Below are 21,828 nucleotides of genomic sequence, written 5' to 3' on the forward strand. Positions count from 1 at the left end.
TGTCTGTACATTGGTCTTCAGCACCTCTGCTAAATATTTACTCTTACTTACTTACCCCTTTCCTTGCTTGGTTGACAGGTAAAAGTTAAGAGCATCTTCTCTCTGGCATGGTCTGAAATAACAGCTGCAGTATTATCTAAATTTTCCCAAGAAAGGTAGGTAATGTTTTCTGGCAGTGAGTGGCACATACAAAAAGTTATTTTTAGGTTTTGCTTTCTAGGTTAAAATTATAGCTAAATTAAGAATTAGAAGGAAGTATCTTGGATAAATTCAGACTTGAATCTGAGCCTAATTGTATCTTACGTTGGGAAATGTACATTCTTTGGAGTGAAACATCTTACAAAATAGCGGACAGTGGTCATCATCATAGCTTCATGGTAGTGGAACTCACTTGTCCTCATGATTGAAAATTATTTCTAGGAAATGCAACTTGAGAATTTAAGTTTATCTTGAAAGGATTTATGGGAGAGCTTTTAAGTCTTTTGGTGACCTCAAAAGTTTATCGTAGATTTTGCACCTTGTGCTGGAGAGGGCCGGGCTTTGTGACCAGAAGAGGGAGCTGTGCCGCCTCTCACGATGCTGAGAGCTGAATGGCACTTGTACCCAGCACATGGTATTGTCCAGGATGTGGTGGTTCTTCTTTTTTCCACCAAGCCTGACCCTTCTCTACTGTGAAGTACCAATCATTCTTTTTTTTTTTTTAAATGGAGGTACTAAGGATTGAACCCAGGACCTCGTGCATGCTAAGCACGCACTCTACCACTGAGCTGTACCCACCCCCTCAATACAAGTCATTCTTACGAGGCAGAGGAGTCTATTCTAAACTGCCACTTAAAGGAGAGAGAATTTTTTTTTAACTCGCCCTTCATTTTGCTGGTAAGGAACCCGGGTGGTTGTGTGTGGGAACTGCCCAAGGTCACACTGCTGTGCTTTGACATTTCTGAATGTGTAGTTAAGCTAACAACCCTGTGACTTAAAGATGAGACAAGAAGTGTTTTTCAGAGATGGAATGGGAGGCTGAGATCATATGGACGTTCCACATGGAGTCCAAAATGAAATACATGTCTTCTGTGGGCAGACCAGGAAAACGGGCAGTGAATACATGTCTTACCTCCTTGATTTGTTTTTTTGTTTTACCTCTTTTTTTTTTTTTTTTTTTTGTTTTTGGTTGGTTTGTTTTGAGGGGGAGGTAATTAGGTTTATTGATTTATTTGTTTAATGGAGGTACTGGGGATTGAACCTAGGACCTCGTGCATGCTAAGCACACACTCTACCACTGAGCTGTACTCTCCCCGTGTCCTCTCCCTGCTTTGTGATAGTTAGGAAAGGAATGTTTAGAAGGTTAAGTACCTACCGGTTTCCCTGTAAGAGGCCTTGGGAGGTCAGCTTGCAGCTCCAGAAGCACAAGCCTAACTGTCCACAGCCTTGGCAATTGACCCTACTCTCCTGTTTGCCCTCTGGGTTTATGTTACTTTCTCATCTTGGCTTCTTTGCTGACACATGATCACCCCAAGGCTTTGCCTGGCTCGTGTGCCTCAGCCTGTGCCCCCTCCACTCCACTGTCTTCTGAAGTGTGGGGTCCCTGGAGTACACCCTTAGCTGTCTCGTCTCTCCACTTCCTGTGGCTTCAGTTGTCTCTGTGAGGATGTCTTCTGAGTGCTGGACCCACTGAGTATCTGCATCTCTCACTCAGTACGTGTGTCTACTGTGTGTCAGGCATAGTTCCAGGTGCTGGGACCCCACTGCACAGGCACATCACATATCACTCCTGCCTCAAGCCCTCAACCAGCCTGGGGCTAGTCTAGATTTCCCTCTCTCATCTCATGTCTAGAATCCATCCCTTTCTCTCCACTCCCAGTGCCTGTGCCTTAGTTCAGTCCCTTGTCTCTAACCTGGACTCAAGACTGTTCTCCAGCTGCTCTCTAAAACGTCCTTGTGCTTCTCCATATGGCCACAGAGTGCCAAAAACACTTTAGTCATTTCCTGTTGTCGCCTATGAAAAACTTTTAAGCTCCCAGTGTGACTACTGAGGTCTTTTGTGGGTCCAGCCTCTGCTGCTTCTGGCTGAACCCTTAGCCCATGACCTTGCGTTCCCACCCAACCCAGCTGCCCTCCCTCACTACAAGCAGCAAGCCCAGCCCCCGGCCCTCTTTTCTGCTGTTGCTTTATGCAGTTCTATTATGCTGGTTTTCACTGCGCTGTAAACCTTCTGAAGGCACCCTACATTCTTCCAGGTACTTAGTTTAAGAGCTCTTTGTTGTTTAATGAATGAAGAAACCAAGACTAGAAGAGCTGCTCTTTTTTCCTGCAGGATGGAGTGTTTCAGTCACCACCTCCTGGGTGGCTGGACTGAGGCCCTAGTGCATGGAGGTCACACAAAGGCAGCTTACCCTGAGCAGGTGTGTAATCTCCCAGTATCTTCACAGTATGCACAACCCCTCTTCTGCTGCCTCTTGGGCCATGGCCTAGCCAAGGCACCTGAACTGCTGCCACTTTGGGACTGTTGTGTCATTTTGCTGTGACTTCGAGCTAAGACAGGCAGTGGTTTGGGAGAGGAATGTGTTCTGACTGGCCAGGGCTGTGCTGCAGTCCTCGTCTGAGGTGCAGGCTGAATAGCATCCAAATGTATGCCTGAGATGGAGCACTCGGTATTAATGCTGTTTCAACAGTGTTGTTGGTAATTGGTCTGCAGTGCATACTGAGGGCTTGTGTCAGATATTCAGGACACTTTTTGAATGTGGCCAGGGAGTTGTTTGATACCCTGCTATGCATTAAACAGACTGACCTTTAGCCTGAAGGATTACCCATATTTAGCTCTGCACAGGAGGGGGAACTTTTACAGTCTAGCGGCCAAAGATTTCCGGAAGCTTTATAAAGCCAAATCAAGTCTTGTGGCCATGCTTTAAAATTAGGGATTTTAGACCCCAGGAAATGTCAATTGAAGGCTAATGCCAGTTCTCAATGGAAGCTAAATGGGTTGTCACAAATTGAGCATCATAAAGGCTGATTCAAACACCTCTGGGAAGCACTGTCAAATCTTCCCTGTTATTCCCTCATCGATGCTTCTCCCCACTGTGCCCGCAAGCCCGGCGGTGCAGCCTAGCACAGATCCAGCAGCCACGGCCGGTTTAGCCCCTGTCCGCGGGGCCACACAGACCCTCTGGGAGGCCGGCTGCAGCACTGTGCTGGCCGAGGGCGATCAGCTAGGAATTGTCATTATCCGGCCCTCGGCCTCTGCCAAGCCAGGTCCAATTTATTTTAACATTTAGAGAATTTGGGATTAAACGATGAGACATTCTTCATGTTGGATACTTGTAAATGCTTTCAGGCGGTCTTAGTCGTCTCCCCCCCCCCGCCCCATTTCTGCACCCCTCCGGCCGCGTCCTTTTCCCCTGGTGCCCCGCTCCAGCCATGCGCACGCGGCCCTGGCCTCGCCGGGCTGTCACCGAGCCCTCCGGCTCCTGGATGGCCAACCCCCCAGGCCAGGGGGCGGAGCTGTGGCAGCGCAGGGAGGGCCGCGGGGGCGGGACAGGGGCGGGGGCGGCGCGGCCCCGAGCGCGGGAGCCGAGAGCGGCGGGCGCCGGGCCGGCATGGCGTGGCCCTGCATCAGCCGCCTCTGCTGCCTGGCGCGGCGCTGGAACCAGCTGGACCGCTCCGACGTGGCTGTGCCGCTGACCCTGCACAACTACTCGGACCTCGAGAGTGAGGAGCCCAGCCCAGGTGGCGTCGCTTCGCGCAGGGGCCCGTCCCCCGCAGGCGCCCGGGACCCCGGCCGGGATGTGCCGCTCACTCAGTACCAGCGCGACTTCGGCGTGTGGACGGCGCCCCCCGGGCCCAGAGAAGCAACGCAGGGGCGCAGGCCAGGGACGGGTGGCCGCAGGGTCAAGCCCCCCGCACCCCCCAGCCGGGGGGTCTACGTGCTCCCCATCGGCGACTCAGACGCAGCTACAGCAGTGACCACATCGTACAGGTACAGGGCTGGGGGCAGGGGAGGGCGTCCTACCCAGACCCTGTGGTCCGGGAGACAGCTCGGGAGCTAAGAGGTCCAGGGTGGGTGGGAGAGAGGAGGCTCCTGGAGCACCCATCCCACACGACTTGGAGAGGTGCAGGCAGCTTCGGAGGTCATCCCTTTTGGTCCCTGGCACTGCAGGCGTCTCCTGTCTCTTTCGTTGTTCCCTGACCAGACTGGGAGTGAGCTAGCATCTCCTTGACAGGAAGTTCACTACCTCACTCAGCCCGCTCCCCTCTAGGATAATCATGTCAGAAAGGCTGCCTTAGACTGAGTTAAAATTTAGTTCCCTTCCCCTTTACCTTCTACCAAGTGGACCTAGCCATCGGAGGGGTGAGCACAGGCCAACTGCCCGAGTTCCCTCTGTGGGGACACTGGCAGTGAAGACCAAATGCAGGGCTTCTGAGTGGGTGGTCCCCTCAGGATCTCACTGAGTGAGGGTAACTGATGTGGCTTTCACTGAGAACAGGTCTATGGGTCCTCCCCACCCACACACCCCTCCTGGGCTCTGCCCCTGAACAACTGAAGGCTTTCTCCCTTCTTTCTCTTACTGTAACAGTGATACATACTCACTGTAAAGAAAAAAAAAAAAAAACCCGGAAATTACAACATAGAAAATGAGTATGCCCTTAATCCTACCCCAAACTGGTAGTTCTTTCTAATCCCTAATATGCATTTGAGTGCATATCCGTTTATAATTCTTACATGGTTAGATTCTTACTATACACGATTTTTTTCTCCCATGTATTGTGGATGTTACTAGATGTTCTTTTACAGCACCAATTTTAATGAACGTGCAGTATTTTCTTAATAAACATTTATCCGTATATTGATATGTATGTCCAAATATTAACCTACTCTTATCATTGACTATTTAAGGTATTTCTAATTTGGGGCTATTTACTGTTCCTTTGATCTAGTTATTTCACTTGCAGGAATTATCCCTACAGGTATCCTTGGGGGTGGGAGCTAAGGAGTATAAGATGTGTCAACACTGTGCAGCAGAAAATGGAAACAGTCTGACTGTCCTACTGATGTGGGGACTGGTTAATTATAGCTCTGCTGTAGGATGGGCTACTGGGAAGCCCAGAATGTACTGATTATAATAGAGGATCTTCCATAGGTATTTGTCAAAAAAGATGCAGAACAGTGTGTCTGCTACTATGGGTGTTTTTAAAGGGGTTATTAATATATACATATCTGCTCAAATAAGCATAGCATGACTCTGGATGGATGTGTGAGAAAATGGTAACCTTTAGGGAGTGGAAGAAGGGGAAGGAGTTACGGATGCTGCTAGGATGGAAGGAGACTGACTGAGTGGCTTTTCGCTCTACTTTTTTGAATCAGTGCTTAAAAAATAACTTCTGTGATAAGCATTCTTGTAGCTGAATCTTTGCTTATATCATAATTCCACAGGTAGGCATTTATACTAAAATTAAAGGGCCAAAAGGTATGAAATTTCCCCTTCAGTTTTATTACTTTTAAAGCCAACTGTATTGAGGTATAATTTCCATCCAGGAAAATTCGTCCATTGTTAAGTGTATAGCTGGATGACTTTTATATACACCTGGGCATCACCACCATAATCAAGATATGTAGAACATCTCATCTCCCCAGAGACGGCCATGCAGGTTTTAAGAACTCAGTGGGGAGGGGCTGTTGCAGGCTGGGTCTTGTGTTCAGGGACACGTGTTCAAGCTGAGCTGCAGAAACACAGATGGGGATGTCAGGCGCAGGGCAGGCACTGAGCCGCAGCGCTGGGGCCCTAGCCAGGCAGTGGACAGTACTGACTGCTGCATGACGGGGGTCCCTGAACCAGCTGGAAGGGCTGAATGGTGACGGGCCTGGAAGGCCAGAGGTCCTGGGTGTGCAGCGGCTTCAAATGGCTGATGATCCAAGTGCCAGGAGTGGACAAGGGGCAGAGCTTGCAGGGAGATAGCTTCAGCTTAGGGAAGGAAACACTTTCTAATAATTAGAATTGACTGCAGTGGGTGAGCCTCATGCAGTGCTAAGCTCCTGCTCACCTGGAGTGTCCAAGCAAAGGCTGGGTTTTTAAAAGCAGCCCCTCACCCTTGTTGAGCAGATGGTGGGTTTGAACATCCTGCTGAATCCTCCCAGCTCCAGTGATACTAAAGGTACTAGTTATTACTCTCTGCTTAGCATGCACCAGGCACCAGGCTTAGGACTTCCCAAGGATCATCTCCCCAAGACTTTACAACAACCCTCTGGAATCAGTTCAGTTCTTGCTGTTCCCATTCTATGGGTGAGGAACTTGAGCAGCTGGCACAGGGTCATGCAAAGCAAAGTGGAACCCAAGTATGTCTTGCCTCAGAGACCAAGTTTGTGTCCCCAACAGGTTATCACTCCCTAAGTTGCTGCCTCCTCTGAATCAGGTAGCTTCTTGACCTGTGTCCTGCAGTGGTGGAAAAGTACTAATAAGAGTTGCAACTCAGTGGGGCTCTTAGTTCCTGATGTATAAACCTGGTGGGTCACTTGGCCCCTCTGACCCTTTCCTCATCTGTAAAGCAGATGGGTCACCTGGCAGAGACGCAGGACCAGTGCTGAACTTGGCTCCCCCAGCACCACACCAGTTGACCTCTGGGACCCTCCACCCCCCAGCTCTACTACTGGCATGAGCAACTCCATCCCATCTGCCTTCCTGCAAGATGCACAATACCTAAGCAAACTGTTTATTTAAGAAATTCACAAAGCAAAGACAATGAACAAATCCAAAGAACCCAAAAATAGCAGTACTTGTGGCTACTCCTCTCCACCCCAGCAGGTCCTCACCAGACCCCTGGTCTCCAGGTGAGAACTGACTTGCCTCACTTGCTTGGCCAGATGGGCAGTGGATCCGCCCACTGCCAGCCTGGGTCATTCCTCCTGACCAGGTCCTCCAGAGCCTCCCCTCCAGAATTGTGTGTGTGTGTGTGTGTGTGTGTGTGTGTGTGTGTGTGTGTGTGTGTGTGTGTGTGTGTGTGTGTGTGTGTGTGTGTGTGTGTGTGTGTGTGTGTGTGTGTGTGTGTGTGTGTGTGTGTGTGTGTGTGTGTGTGTGTGTGTGTGTGTGTGTGTGTGTGCGTGTGTGCGCGTGTGTGTGTGTGTGCACCCCTGGCCCAGGTTCCAGCTCCACTCACTTCTGGAAGAGCTCCTTCCTCAGTCATCTCTTTCCTTGCTGGATGGGTGAGATAAAGAACTAACAGGCAAAGTGCCAGACCTGACTCCCACTTTTCTAAGTGCCCAACTGGATGCCCAGAGAAGTTAAGGGATTTAATTGAGGCTGTGCTGGGCTGAGAACCCAGGCTTTGGGATCCTCAGTCTGGGCTCAGCGTCCAGCTGAGGCTCACACGAGGTGGATGATGGTGGAATCTGCTTGGTGAGGGGAGGCACAGTGGACCCAGCTAGTCCTGTACTTTTATTTTATTGGCTCTCCTCAGCCAGAGCCAGTCCTCATCTTCTGGGTGGTCACCAGGCCATGCCAATTCTATCTTCAGTGTCCCTTCTTCATTCTCACTGCAGGCCCTGCTCTCACCTGGGCTCCAGCAGCAGCCTCGCCCCAGGAGCAGCCACAGGCTCTGCTGGAGCCCCCAGCCCTGGTCGCTTCCTACTCTGGGACCCTTGCAGCCACCCTGGGCAGTAGGCTTGGGCTGCCAGGCCTAAGGCTCAGCTCAGTTTGGGAACAGAAGGGCAGGCCCAGGGGAGGACTGGCCTCCCCAGGAGAAACAGAGCAGCAGATGGCTCGGGCAGCTGGTCTTTGAAATCTTGCAGCTTCAGAAGCAAAAATTATCTGATAGGGCTCTGGCCCAGTTCGCCTCCGGGCACCCGAGTGCTGTCCACGGACAGACACAGCTGTTCTCTGCACACGTGGCCTGCCCAGTGGTGCCCAGCTGGGCTGCTGCCAAGGAAAAAAGGCAGCTTTGTTGACCTCAAGGGTGGATGGGATGAAACAGGCACGGACCCAGCCCACACGTGGGTGCTGCCTCTGGCCAGCCGGACACTTTTCCACAGAACAGCGCCTTGGCCAGGGGCTCCTATGGGCACAGGAGGTCTCTGCCTTCCTGAACTCACTGTTTAGTAGGGGAGTTGACAATTAAAATAGGCCTTCTTTGTTTAGTTATTAAGTCTTCATCAAAAGAGCACACAGAGGGCCATCTTGTAGATTTCTTGAGATGATCACTACAGTTTAGTCTTTTGCAGGAGTTAATCAGACAAATTATTAAAAAGTAAACATAACACTGAGCCCCATTTTTCCTCCTCGGTCGTCACCGGGTATGGAGGACTGTGCTGTGCACCATCCAGGCCGGCACCTCCTCTGGATATAAGAGCCACCAGTGAAGTGGGCTGGAGGCAAGCGACCTTCACTGGTCTTGGCCCTCTAGGGCCCCTTGAAGTGGCCTGGAGACCACAGCCAGCACTGGAATGTGCTGTCTCTGAGGCCTAGCACACGCCAGGTGCTTGCAGTTCGGCATGAGTAAGATCTGGTTGCTGACAGCTCTCTACTCACTCACTGCTCAGCCTGTGCCCGTTGCTCCTCGGGAGAAAGTTTCCACTCCTACTTCCTGTGGGGTCAGGGTGAGGGACCTCACGGTGGGGCTCTTGGCGGGTCAGTTACAGACCTGTGTTACTGGGAGTGGGGTCTGTCTGGGGAGTGCACTTCCTCTGCCACTTCTGCCCTTGTAAGGGGAGGAAGGAGGCTCTCAGCAGTGACCACTGGCCAGGCAGGAACAGTCCCAGAAGCACAGGGCAGGGACTGCATCCCGAGGGGTCAGGGGAAGGGATGGCCAACCCTGTGCAAGGTTGTGACGTGTCCTCTGTTTCAGACAGGAATTCCAGGCCTGGACTGGAGTGAAGCCATCAAGATCCACAAAGGTGAAACCCGCCAGAGTCATCACAACCCATAGCTCCGGATGGGACGGCAGCCCTGGGGCCGGCTTCCAGGTCAGCCCGAAGCTGGTGCTGCAGGGCAAGGGGCTGGGCACCTGGCTGCAGGGGTGTGAGGACAGAGGCCTCTCATCCAGGTTAGGCACTAGGAGTCAGATTCAGATGGTGTAGGATGGCATGGTAGGGACAGTGGTGTCGGAACGCCTGGCTGTCCCTCACAAACAGAAAACTAAGGTGCTTTGTCATTAGCCAGGTGTGTGTCCCCCTAGTGCTGGATGAACTGGGGAGCAAGATGTCTTTTCCCCTCCTAAACCCCAATCTTACCCTTCACCACCGAGCACTAGTGATGGGCCTTCCAAATCCCTGGCATTTGTGTGAGAGAGGAGAGGAGAGGAGATGGGAGGTGGGAGCCGTTCAGCTTCCTGGTTCTACCCAAAGGCTCAGGGAGCAGAACAGAAGGTCCATGAGCCCTGACGTAATGCAGTGACTCTGCCCGTCGTGGATGCTCCCCCCTCGGACCCTTCAGGGCAGCAGTCCCAACTCTTGGGGCAAAGACGATGGGGGGGCGGTGGAAGTAGAGGAAAAGGCCCACTGATACATGGCCACATTTCATTTTTCAGGTCCCTGAGGTGAAGAAATTCGCCCCTAACCCCTCAGCCATCTTTCAGGCCTCAGCTCCCCGGATCCTCAACGTGTGACTGCCCACCGAGAGGAGATCAGAACCCACTGCTGTCCAGGGACTGGGGTGAGATCTCAGGACCAGACAGCTCCCTGCTGTCAGAGGAGTGGGAAGGGTTCTCCTTTCTCAGCCCAGAACCCCACTCCTCTCTAAGGTGTGGGCAGAACAGAGGCACAAAGGGACACGGCACCAACCCGCTCAACTCTGGGCCCCAGCTCCCTCTTCCACCTCAAGACGTGTGCGGGAGGCTTCGGATCTTTTTTAATTGCCTCCTCTGGCCACTCTTGTTTTTAAATCTGAGGAACTTGATCAACTCTACTGTGAACCAGACTGGTCCCTGGGGGCTAAGGAATATGGCCATAAGAGGTCCCTGAAAGATCCAGTAACGTCCTTGTGGTTTTCCCAGGCTGCATGATCATTTTATAACCTATGGTGACCCAAGGTAACGTCCTTGGATATTCCCGCAAACGGCCCCACACATTCAGGTTGTAGAAGAAATCTTAGGTTATCACCTGCATCTGACTCATGATGATGCTGAGTAACCAGGATGTTTCCCAAAAGAACAGTATGTCAATCATAGGGTTTCAGTTTGAGAGATGTAAGTTCTTTATGGCCAAGATGACCCTTGTTTTAACAAAACATTTCTTGGGATGAGTGAAGTACTGAATGACATTTACCTTGAGGTGGGTTTCTGAGCCCCACATTATATTACTAACTCCAGTTTTGTTCCCTTAACATGCTGATGACTAGAAGGGAACTACTGTACACACTGGCCAAGAACTGGGAGCTTTTTTGGGGAAAGGTGACAAGAGCCTGATTCCCTGAAAGACCTTAAAATGTCATCTCATTGCAGGGAGCTCACTACCTGTTGAGGCGGCAGCTCATTCTGTCTTTGGAAGGCCCTCTCCTGACTTTCTCGGTAAATTCCAGCCGGTGCAGCCACCAGGAAAAAGCCTGGGCCCCTCTTTGCACAGAAGCCCTCGAAACATTTGAAAGACTCTCTGTCCTTTTTAGAGATGAGAGGCACAAACTTAGGACAGTTTTTGGTAAGGAAACTCCAAGGACTCCCCTTTGGGTCTTTATCTCCCTCCAGCCCACACGGGGCTTAGGCTGGTGAACATTTACTTAAGCCATAAGAGGTGGCATTTGGGTTTTAGAACCAGCTCAGGCTGTGAGGGGGCTGTCCCCTCCGAGGTGCTAGCTCCTAGCTCCGGCAGGCACAGCCCTTCCCCTCATTCCAGCAAAGGAAATGCTCTGAGAGAATCATTTTAAAGGGAAAAGCAAAACCATATGCTTACACAAAGGGTTCTATTATTTCAGACAATGGGTTTGCATGTTAGATGTTTCTAAGAGAAAAGAGGCGGCCTGCTGGGCATTCTGTGAGAAGCAAACAGATTAACTGTACAATCTCAGTTTTTACTAAAATGCAAACATGTACTGTTTAAATTTGTTATTTCTTTAAATTAATTACAAACCGAGTGCCTTCTCATGTCTTCCTTTGTCCTCCTCTTGGGAACAGGACTGTAATGTGTCATGGCTACTGCTATTTCCCTTGGAGGCTCACAGATCTGAGAACTCTCACATTGGCTGCAGTTGCACTGCTGTCCTGTGTAGATTTCACGGAACCCCCCCCCAACTCCCCTCTTTCACACTTACCTGTACCCTGCCGGGCCCTGGGGTGCCTAGGGTGAAATGGCTGTCCTTGAAGCTAGTCTTGGGCTCAAATCTTGGCTTCTCCACTCACTAGCTGGCAGAAGTTTAAGCTTCTGTTTCCGTATCTGCAAAGGGAGGGTAATACCCCCCAGCCTGCTAAGAGAATTTGTGGTTTATGTGCAGGGTGCTGACTACAGTAAATGGCCAGTAAAGCACAGCTGCTGTAATTCTTTCCTGCCCAAGCCCCCTTCCCCTGGGAGCCGGCTTTGTTCTCATCTACAGCTTTGGGCCTCTCAGTAGCCCCTGCCTGTGTCATACCACACAGCCAGAGGTGCCCTTCCCTCCTCAAAGCTGCCCAGAGGCACACTCATTCGTTTACCACTCAGACCAGACCACTCAGCTCTGCTGCACCTCAGATGAGATGAGCAGGCTGCCCTGGCCTGGCAGCGTGGCCCTGCAGCGGCGGTGGCAGCACCCACTGCCCACGACAGGCTTGACCTCCTGGAAGGTATACTGCGTGCCCAAGAACCTTTTTGGAACGCACCAGAATGGACAGCTTTTCACAAACACCCCAACCGCCTTCCTTACTAGACTTCATTAATTAATAGATCTGGATTCTGAAGAAGAAACCTTCCCACTCACTCCAGGTCTTAATAAGGCCTTACCATGGTGTTACTGGAGTGGCCTAAAGAAGCAACTGAGGTAAGTAAAAGCCTCAACCACGTGGTTACAACTTATCGAAGTCATACACAACACACACACAAAGACAGAAATGCACTGCAATGTTAATAGTGATTACCTTTGAGCCTGGGGAATTATTAGTAATTTAAAAATTTTTTTACACCTTACAGTTTTTGCTAAAGTTTCTATATAATAAGCATTTTTGTATTAACTCTAAAGTTTTTAAAAATAAGCAGCTTAATCTGTTAGCTAATTTCAGTCAAAAGAAAGAGTTTAATATAATTATTATAATTATTCTGTAACCAAAGTTAGCACTGCCAGTGGCTGCCTCGGTCAGCTGTGAGGAGGCACCACAAGGCCCAGGCAGAGGGAAGCCCCTGGGTCCTTTCCTCCGCAGTCAGTCAGACTGAGGTCCTGTCTCTCTCTGTTCTATGGTGACTCAAACCCAGGAAAAAAAATTACAAATATTAATACTTTCATACCTGTGATAACTCCAGGATTTTAGGCCAAATGCTAAAAAGCAGTTTTGAGAGAACCCTGGCCCTGCAGCCCACGCTGGGCAGGCGGGGGACCTCACCCTCTGAGCAGGGTCATCTCCACTGGCCCCATGCACACAGGCTCCTTCAGTCAGTAAGAGGGATTCCCCAGTTAAGTTACTGCCTGTGACACTATCCTTAACTGTCCATCCTGTGGCTCTTGTCAAAACTGTGGCTGACACAAATAACATTCAGGAAGGGGACCTAAACAATGCCCCTCTTCTTCCTCCAGACCATTCAACTCTCTAAAGGTTGCCACTAAATGAAGTCTGGTCCCAAGAAAGCTACATACTTGGATTGTATCACAGGGCTTCCTCCCCGTAGAACTTCTTACCTTTGAAGAACCAAAGCTTTCAAAGCCTTTAGTTCTTAGTAAGGGTGGATGTAAAAAGTGGTCATTTCTGAAATGTTTCTGCACCGTCTGTAATTTTTTAGCCATTGTGATAGCAGATGGTCACAGCAGGACTGTGTCACAGGAGTAACTTCTTTCAGACCTTAGCACAGACCCATTTTATCTTGTCAGACAAACTAGTGTGTTTCTTGGTTAGACAGAAGGAGATGCTCCTCTGTCCTGGCTTCAAGGAGGGTCTGAGCTCAGTTAGTTTTCCTTTGCCCCAAGCTGTCAGAAATCACTATGTCCAGGGCCAATATGTATCTTCCAATTTTTTTTTTCTTCAGATTTTCATGTAACTGTAACCCTTTATCTTAGGTGGCTGCAAGTTCTTTTTGGAAAGAAGTGGAAGCATTCATTTAAATACACAAACAGCTAACCTTTGCCCCATCTCAGCTCTTTTTGACCTAATGTAAGAAAAACCCTGCCAAAGTTTAGTGCTCCAAACTCAGGAAAACCCATCACAAATACTGAAAGATTTATTGTAGATATTTTTGTTACAGTTATATTACACGTTATGATACAAATACATTTGAAACATTGCCATATGGGGACTGTTAAATCATTTACTATTTATTTTGCAAAAAGATAATTTCTTGAGGCTTTCATACCTGTAATAAATGAAGCTGTTGTTGTTTGGATCAAATCTTCTACCCTGTAGATCTGAGTCACCATCCATGCTGAATGAATCTATACACTTACCCATTAACCTTGTTTGGAGAATATCTGACCCTTTACTACTAGACAATTTTCTTCCTAATCCAGGGCATGCCCTATGCCTTACTGAAGAGATTTCCTTCTGCACCTGCAATCCTCAGATGCTGAATAAAAAGGGCAGGTCTCTTGTAGTTGCTTCCCTGCCTTTTCCTGACTCAGACATCCAGAGGACTCATGAAGACATGAATTATGTTGCTTGGATAAGTTTGACTCTGACTCACAGGCTTCAAATTTTCTTGGAGCAGATTCCTAACAGAATAAATACCTCCACACAGATGATGTCAGGAAGGTTGGGGTAGAGGATCCTTAATGAAACAACATCACGCAGGGCACTGCTACCCTTCCTTCTATCCACTTCTCCTCACTGAGAGGGGCTCTGCTTATGACACAATCTGTTCTCACCGCTTCCGAGCACTCACATCCCTTCTCTTGGCTTTGGTAGTCATTTCTCTACCTTTAAGGCACTCACAAGTGTTTGTCCAAAACACTTTTCTTCTTGGGAAAAACTTGAAGAGAAGAACAGGACACCAAGTCCACTGACAGAACAAACTGTCCCAGGGGCTCCCCACCAGCCACTCACCACAGAGTCAGCAGCAGGAGCTCCTGCAGACCACACAAACGGTGTGGAACCAGCTCTCTGCCCGGCACACGCTAAAAGCTAGCATGAGTCTGCCAAGTGCCTGGGATTTGAGGGTGTTGTCTGTTACTAACTAATATTAAGAGCTTCTTTGTTGTAGTCAAACCTGACTTGCGCTGGGATCTGTAGATCCCTTGACAATGCTCTGAGCCTGATTGTAGTAATGCTCCTATGCTCCATGAAAAAAGAATTGTTCATTTTGCAGTTCCCCACAGGCTTTTGTGTCTTCCACGCAGCATCACTGTTTCCTGAGCCAACTCATGTGTGCTGAGTGCAGACCCTCCCAACCATGGCCACTGCCAAGTGCTGAAGCCCAACCCTGCTCTAGGTGTTACCAGAGTAACTGCTGGGGTGCCTGTGACCTCAGCCCACAGAATGGGTAAAATCTCTAGCCTGCCAGACTCATTTACTGCCTCCTAGAGGGAGACTTGGGCCCAAGGTGCCCCTTGGAAGACAGCCAGAGGAGAGAGGCCTATAAATAAGGCCTGACCCCACTCAGACTCTGATGGAGCCTGTGCAGAGAGTGAACAACTGCAAGCTGACAGAGCACGCATCCACTCACGGCTTCACTCCAGAATCAGGAAACAAACTTCTGTCCTAAAGGGATTCGATCTGGGACCAAACACTCTGGTGTCATTAGGTGGAGGCAATGTTTTCGTAGCCATGAGATTCTGAGGCACACAGAAAATGACCTCCTCCCCCAAACAGAAAAGTCATCACAGTTCATGGTTTCGGATACAGCTTTGAGCCCTGCTCTCCCAGGGGCATCTTCATTCCGGTCACTGATCTTCATTCAGTATCCCCATGTGTTTATTTGTGAGGAAGTCCAGAAAAGGAATGTTGCAAATGGCCTGGTGAATATTACTCACTGTAATTTCTTTGGGAATCCTGGTCCAAAAAATAAAGATGTTAGGACTAAATCACTCAAGTATCTGAATAATTTAAATAACTTATCAAATGGACCATCCTGTGCACAGGTCGTATAGAAGCGGATAACGATGAGTGCAAGGCGTGGTTCAGGGCCAGTCTCGGGGTGGGGAGCGGCCAGGTGCATATTCTCCCTCTCCAGCTCTCTCTTCTTTCCCATTAATTCCCTTGACTCTGGTGAAGACGTGGCCTACCCTCTTCACAGTCAGCCCTATTTAGGGTCAACTCTGACTTCCCACTCACAGGTACGAGATGGATTTTGAGAAGTCGGCTGAATGATTATGAAAAAAAAAAAAGGCTCTAAGGATTGAGAAAAGAGGAAGTAAAGTTGGACAGCAGAGCAGAATGGTGTTGCTGTAATTCAGTCTTAGCCGACTGAATACTGAGTCAAAGCACCAGAGAGCTCAGGGACCACATTTCCTGTCTCTTGGAAAGACAGGAGATGGAGTTCTGCCAGGGCAAGTGTGATGTTAAATGTTCTTATCAAAAGCACTCAAGTCACTGTGTGTCTCCACGGTCGGGACCATGGAGGCGAGCAGGTGCCAAAGAGGAACTCGGCCCACTCCTGGGTTTCAAGCAGGATGATAAGCAGCATTACTGGAACTCCTTTGTTCCCCTCTTTTTGTAAAGACCTCTCTTCACTGCCTGATGTGTTACATTCCTGTGAAGTCTGACATAATATTCCTTTCATTAAGGTCTCTTCAGGTCCCCAGGTATTTTGTTACAATTTTATACATTTATGACAGCCTATAAGCACAATGGAATAAAATAAGCTTGTTTCCTTTGAAAGGAATGCCAGGATGCAGAACAAAGGCCTGCCTATCATTCTTTTAGGGCCCAGGAAAAGAGCAAAATTCAGTGTCCCAATCAATGACAGTTAGAGAGGCTGCAAAGAGCAGTGGTGAGCCTGCAGGCTTTAGAGCAATGAGACCCAAGTTTAAATCTATATTCTATCATGAAACTGCTGGGAAAGCCAGGCAAGATTACCTTTCAAAGCTTGGCTTCCCATTTCTAAAAAGGGAGTAAGAATTCTGCGATGAAAAACAAATCAGGTAATATATGTGATGCCTGGCCCCGAGCTTAACATGAAATGGACACTGCTACTATCTTCAATTGCAAAGAGCTGGTATTTATTCAACCCTGTAACATATCAGAGTCCTACTGAATTGTGTCTGTGCAGTAGAGACAGGGAAGACACAGACCTATGGGCAAAGCTGAATGCTCACAACCAAAAGATTCTCTCAGAACGACCAAGCAGACCCCTGAGTCTGTCTGGCTCTGAGACTGTCCCAAATACTGACACCTCCATGTCCTACTACCTTGATTTACATATGAAACATCTTGATGGGCAACTAAATTGTTAGGAAATATCTGTTGGTCTGATACTGCCAACTACAGAGATAATGGTACCTGTTGTGAGATGCTGCCTGGTATCCAACTGCCAAAGCCTGTCTGAGGATGTCGCTGACCAGCTGCTCCGTAGCCTACAAGAGAGGATGCTGTTATTCCTAAAACGGTCATCTGCCTGCTCGCAAGAAGGGATGCAGCCAATCCCAGCCTATCCCCTAAACTTTAGAGACAACTATATCTAACAATCAAAAGTCCTTAAAAGACACAACACTGTAAAATGATTATAAATCCATAAAAAATGTTAAAAAAAAAAAGTCCTTAAAAGAAAATTAAAGGTCCCAATAACCACGAATAACAGCCCACAATGACAGAGGCCATGATTCTGAGAAATCAGGAACAGGGCTAATCTTCATTAATCAGACTCTATTTTAAGGAGAACAAGGGAGGGTTATCTGTGAGGCATCTCTGCTCCTGGAGGGGATCGGCCAGCTAAGGAACCTGGTCTTGTCATCCTCTCACCAAGGGAGATGAGACACTTGTGGTTGTTTCTCTGTTGTGACATGTGACAAAAGCCCAAGGCTTTGTCACCTCCTAATGCACTAAGAACACTGACTCTCACCTCCAGCTACTTAAAAAGCACTTGAAATGTCATTAAAAAATATCGTTAGGTGACATTAGCACAGAAAATCTTGCAGATGCTTTGACACTCAGAGGAACGTACAATTTAGTTCATTTAAAAATCAGGATATTCAATGTAGTTCCCTGTGCTATACAGTAGAACTTTGTTTATTTTATATATAGTTGTTTGTAGCAATAATTAAAAAAAAAATCAGAAGGAAAAAAAGAAAAAACTTTAAGCCTCAATAAGATGAGAAATCTTACAACCTGTCATCTCTGTTCCATTTGCCCTTGTCCCTTACTCACAGCAGTCTGGGATCCAGACTGTCCTGCCCGGCTGGCCCCTAGTGCTCCAGCCCCTGACGGCAGCTCACGGCCCCTCTGCTGCCAGCAGGCACCCACCTTTAAAATCATGTCCTCTACCACCGATGCATACACGTCCTTGTGAAGCGCCACGGGCTGCAGGGTGATCCCGATCTGGAAGAGCAGAAGGAAGTCACTTATTCCTATTTCCACATAAAAACAAGCACACGTCTCTGATACCCAAGGAGATGTCCGGTTGGAAGAATAAATCTACGAACATTCTAGACAAAATTCATGAAGATGTAACATAATATTCTTCTGTGTAGAAGATAACAAGTGGAAGAATCTGTTATCCCATTTCTCCATGTTTCCGAGTGATGGTTAAAAATGCCATTACAACCCCGTTCTTACCCCCAAATCTCCTTCATGTGAGAACACAGGATCTGCCATGAATTCTAACAGTGGGATGGACACACTGGAAAGCCTAGAATCAGACTCTGAGGCCCTATTTGCAAAAGGTGATGAAGACACACTTGGAAACTGCCCCATTTTTCACCTCCTGTACGTGAAAGCAAACAGTGTCTTTCATCAGGCAGCTGCACAGGAGGCAGACGCTGACGTGGGGCTGCGCTCCATCAGAGGCGGGTGGACAGTCCTCTCCTGTACTGTAAGAGCAGTGCGTGCCAGGTCTACGCCCAGGCAGGGAACTTGGGAGCTATAATGACGTCAGGGAAAGCTTATTGTGATGTGCATCATGAGGGTAAGGCGCTTCTACCAAGGAAAGTGAGAAAAAAGGAGAATAAAAGCAAAAAACTGTGTATATCTATAGCTTCCTTTGCTTCAATTCCATGTTCAACAAGCAACCTCTACACATGTAGTTAAATTTTCTTGCCCAAGGGCTCTGACGTGGGAAGGCAGGTGCCCAGAGAACAGAGCCAGGGTTTACCGGCAGAAGGAAACCACACACCTACTTCACCAGAAGTCTGGTGTCACTTCCTCATGCTGAACATCCACGCACCAGGCGCCTGGTTAGGGAGCCGGCAGCACAGGCCTTACCCTACCTTCTGCGTGATGTCACCAATAAACTCAGAGCCCGGCGTTGGTGGCAGGTAGAATTTCATTTCTTCCTGTTTCTCTTCCTGTTCTTTTTTGATGTTTATCTTTAATGGCTCTGAGAGGCTGAGGATGTCCACCTCCTCCTCATTCTCTGGCTCTCTTTTCTGAAACTGCTGCAGGTCCTCCAGTTTCCGGCAGAGGTTGTCAGCAGAGGAGAATGATGATGGGCACTCTAAATGAGAGGTAATCAGTCTTATGACAGCGGTAGTGACAACAGAAAAGGATTTTCCACCTCCAAGAGACCAAGAGCCTGAGACCCAGAGAAGTGCTAAGTATCAAGGGAACAGACCTTCTTTCCAGTTCCAAAATTCTACAGATCTATATGAGAACTTGTAATTCATAAATGAGGTAGACAAGCACAGAGACAGGCATGTTGTGTTAAGACAAGTGTGATGTTAAGTGCAATCTAAGTCAAAACAGCACATAATTCTGACTCATGCCACCAAAAACGAGGCCATCCTCTCACCCTTCAAATATTAATGACTACACTGATTTTTTTCAAATTTTAAATCTGGAAAATTTAGAAATGCAGTGAAGAAATTAAAAATCACCCGTATTTTCACTGTTCAGAGATAAGTACTATTAACATTTTAGTGTACATCATGCATCCAGTCTCTAATAAGTTGACTTATACAAAGCCCAACAAAGTATTAGAACTTTAAAGCCAGCAGGGGCTCTGGGAATCTTTTTATGGATGAGTAAGTGAGGTCCAGACCAGGTACAAGATGGGCTTAAGGGCCCTGGCAGGATGGTGGTAGTCATCCAGCTCCTGGCTGCTTCTGTTTTAATTTCACAGGGCACTCACAAATTAATCACTCACGTTAACAGAAAGCCTAGCATATGTAAAGTACTGGGCATTACATGTGCTACTGGTGAAGCATGGAAGTAACAGACATGGTCTCTGCTCTCCAAAGAGCTTAGTTATATAAATCTGACAAACCCTCAAGGTTCTGCTATGAAGTGCCCCTGGAGATCAGGGAAAAGAGAGGCCACCCTGCATCAGGGATCTCAGGAAAGCTTCCTGGAGAAAATGGGACCCGAGCCAGCCTTAAAGGAACCTCCCTGTGCTCCAGGCTCCCTCGGATTGGGAGGTGGAGATTCTGTTTTCCCACAGAATAGAGGTTGAAAGGAGAAAACAACCCTTCTTATTCTTTAAGGTGAAACTCAGATATCCTCCCAGTATCGCTTCTATGCCTGGCTCCCCACCCAGTTGTTCATGTCTTTTATCATAAAACAATTCATTTTATCTGCAGCATTATTAGTTGTTTACACCTGTGCCTCCAAAACTGGGCAGTACACTTCCTAGCTAGGTTTTGGAGATAAGGTAACAGATCAGACATCGTCCCCGTCTTCAAGGAGACTGGACAGACTTGTCTATGAGGGGTGAGTATAAGGTCACAAAGGAAGGAGAAGTCACCTCTACTTGGAGGAAAGGACGTGGATTAGGGGAGTCTTCAAAGAAGAAATGATGCTGAGGAGGGGGCTCCTGAATGGACAGTGTGTCTGCTGGATGCCATGGGCTGGAACATTCCTGGCCAGGGCATGACACCTGGGACATATCGGCAAAAACAGTTCTGCAGAGACTGTCCTGGGGGGCAGGCAGGACCCATGGCCAGAGGTGAGCAAAGGCTCCTGTTCTCTAGGCTGAAGGGAAGAGCACTGAAAACTGCTGGGTGAAGACACCCAAGAACCATGGGGGCTGAGAGATGCGCATTCCATGGAAACACCTCTCGGCCGCTGGTGCTGCTCAGTGGGTCCCGCCAGGCTCACCTGGCTCACTGTCAATCTGTGTCAGTACATCCTCGATAGAGTCCCCGTCGCTCCTCAGGCTCTCGGGGTCAGGTGGGGTGTAGCCGTGGCAACGACACCAGTGAGCAATGTGCTTGGTTTTAAGGGGAGTCAGGTGGTGAAATCTTGGATTCTTCTCCAGTATTTCTTGTAATACTTTTCGCATTGTCATTGCTCTTTGCCACTTAAAAAAAAAATTGGGGGTGGGTGGGGAGAGACCATAATCAAATTCTTCAACTTAGCAGCATGTTCAAAAGAATCACCCAACTGTAAATTACATGCTAACTTGTTAGAATCATTTTTTTCTAAGGGGAAAAAAAATCTCATGGGGTTACTCTTTTTTTTCCCCCCAAGTAAAAGAACTTCTACCTAATGCTTATAAATTTGTAACACCGAAATTCTTGGGTTTGGCCTATAAGGTTTTTCACCTGGTCTCAACCTATGACCTCCCACCTTCCCTTCCTCCCTAGCCTTCCCCAAACCCATCACGCTGACTTTCTCAAAGCTTTCTAAGTACGCCTTTGTACAAGCTATTTCCTCTTATAACCCCACGGTCTGGCATAGTAGCTACCACAATGTAAGTACTTGATAATTATTTGATTTAATTTTAATATATTATCATCTAAAAAAAATTTTTAGAAATTTTTACCATTGCAGGAAAAGAAAGTAGACCTTTCAAAGGCTAGCTACAGGTCTTTGAAGAATAAGATTTTTAACTAAGGAGAAAGTTCTACCATTAAATATTTAACAAAATATGCATGCAGAATGCACATGTTTTTTAGTTATCCTCTCCCACATGCTCTCAGTGGTGGCCTACAGGTCAAAGAAGCAGACGCGGCATTACCTCAGCAGCTCTCCTTTTCCCAATGTTCCAGCCATAATACTGCTCCACAGATTTTGCAGAAAAACAGCTGGCATCTTCACCTAGAATGAACACATTCAGCAAACTCTGAATGAAGTTATTATGATTTAAATGAAATCTTCTTTGCTAGAGTCATGTCCAAAAGTTTCTTTAGACTTCTTTACTGGGTATGTTCCTTACTGGGCAAGTTCAGATGCAATGTAACATACAAGGGCTTCTCCTTAAAAGAGAAAGCATCTCATTCATGTACAGTCAAAACAAAACCCGTCCTTGGGAAATCAGCTCCCCTGGTAAAGAAAGCTTCATGGTAGTAGATTATCTATTAGAACGAGTGGAGATGGCACTCCACTGGGAGCCTGAGACCTGCGATCTAGCCCTGGCTGTGTCATTAACTAAGGAGCCTTGGAAAACCTACATAATCTCTCCCAGCTTCAGCTTTCCCATCTGCAAAATGAGACCACTGAGACAGATGGTTCCTGAACTGCCTTTCAGCTCTAACATTCTGCATTTGTATCTGAATTCTTTAAAAAAAAAAAAAAAAGATTAAAAATCTTTTTCTGCTCAGCTAGAAAAATCACTGTTTACTTTGAACTCACTGTTTACTTTACCTCAAAATGACCCCCTGAACTTCAAGTAAAAAACAAATAATTTCTTTGCTATCACAGCTGGAAAAAAATAAGCAG

General features: G+C 47.9%; 2 protein-coding genes across 9 annotated transcripts in view; one reads left to right on the forward strand and one right to left on the reverse strand.

Moving 5' to 3' along the window:
* The first annotated feature begins 2 nt into the window (after window positions 1-2).
* Window positions 3-11,044, forward strand: MAP6D1 (MAP6 domain containing 1). Of its 2 annotated transcripts, XM_045511315.2 has the most exons (4): window positions 3-3,970; window positions 8,827-8,944; window positions 9,508-9,632; window positions 10,420-11,044. In XM_045511315.2, the coding sequence occupies exons 1-3, from the start codon at window positions 3,591-3,593 to the stop codon at window positions 9,583-9,585; spliced, it is 576 nt and encodes a 191-aa protein (XP_045367271.2). In that variant the 5' UTR covers window positions 3-3,590; the 3' UTR covers window positions 9,586-9,632; window positions 10,420-11,044. The 2 variants fall into 2 exon arrangements, with proteins under 2 accessions (XP_045367271.2, XP_010946157.2); XM_010947855.3 differs by having other exon boundaries at window positions 9,508-11,044.
* Window positions 11,045-13,290: 2,246 nt separating this feature from the next.
* The window catches only part of YEATS2 (YEATS domain containing 2), a 92,324-nt gene continuing 83,786 nt past the window's right edge, over window positions 13,291-21,828 (reverse strand). For 4 of the 7 annotated variants that reach the window (XM_074367027.1, XM_074366995.1, XM_074367019.1 and 1 more), the window contains exons 26-31: window positions 21,128-21,207; window positions 20,266-20,467; window positions 18,441-18,667; window positions 17,479-17,553; window positions 16,519-16,592; window positions 13,291-15,379 (exon numbers count right to left, since the gene is read on the reverse strand). In XM_074367027.1, the coding sequence (XP_074223128.1) occupies window positions 15,268-15,379; window positions 16,519-16,592; window positions 17,479-17,553; window positions 18,441-18,667; window positions 20,266-20,467; window positions 21,128-21,207 (770 nt within the window). In that variant the 3' untranslated portion in view covers window positions 13,291-15,267. The remainder of the gene's footprint in view (window positions 15,380-16,518; window positions 16,593-17,478; window positions 17,554-18,440; window positions 18,668-20,265; window positions 20,468-21,127; window positions 21,208-21,828) is intronic. The other 3 variants (XM_074367043.1, XM_074367037.1, XM_074367017.1) reach the window with 1 other exon arrangement.

The sequence above is a fragment of the Camelus bactrianus genome, chromosome 1, assembly GCF_048773025.1.
Source record: "Camelus bactrianus isolate YW-2024 breed Bactrian camel chromosome 1, ASM4877302v1, whole genome shotgun sequence".
NCBI lineage: Eukaryota > Metazoa > Chordata > Mammalia > Artiodactyla > Camelidae > Camelus > Camelus bactrianus.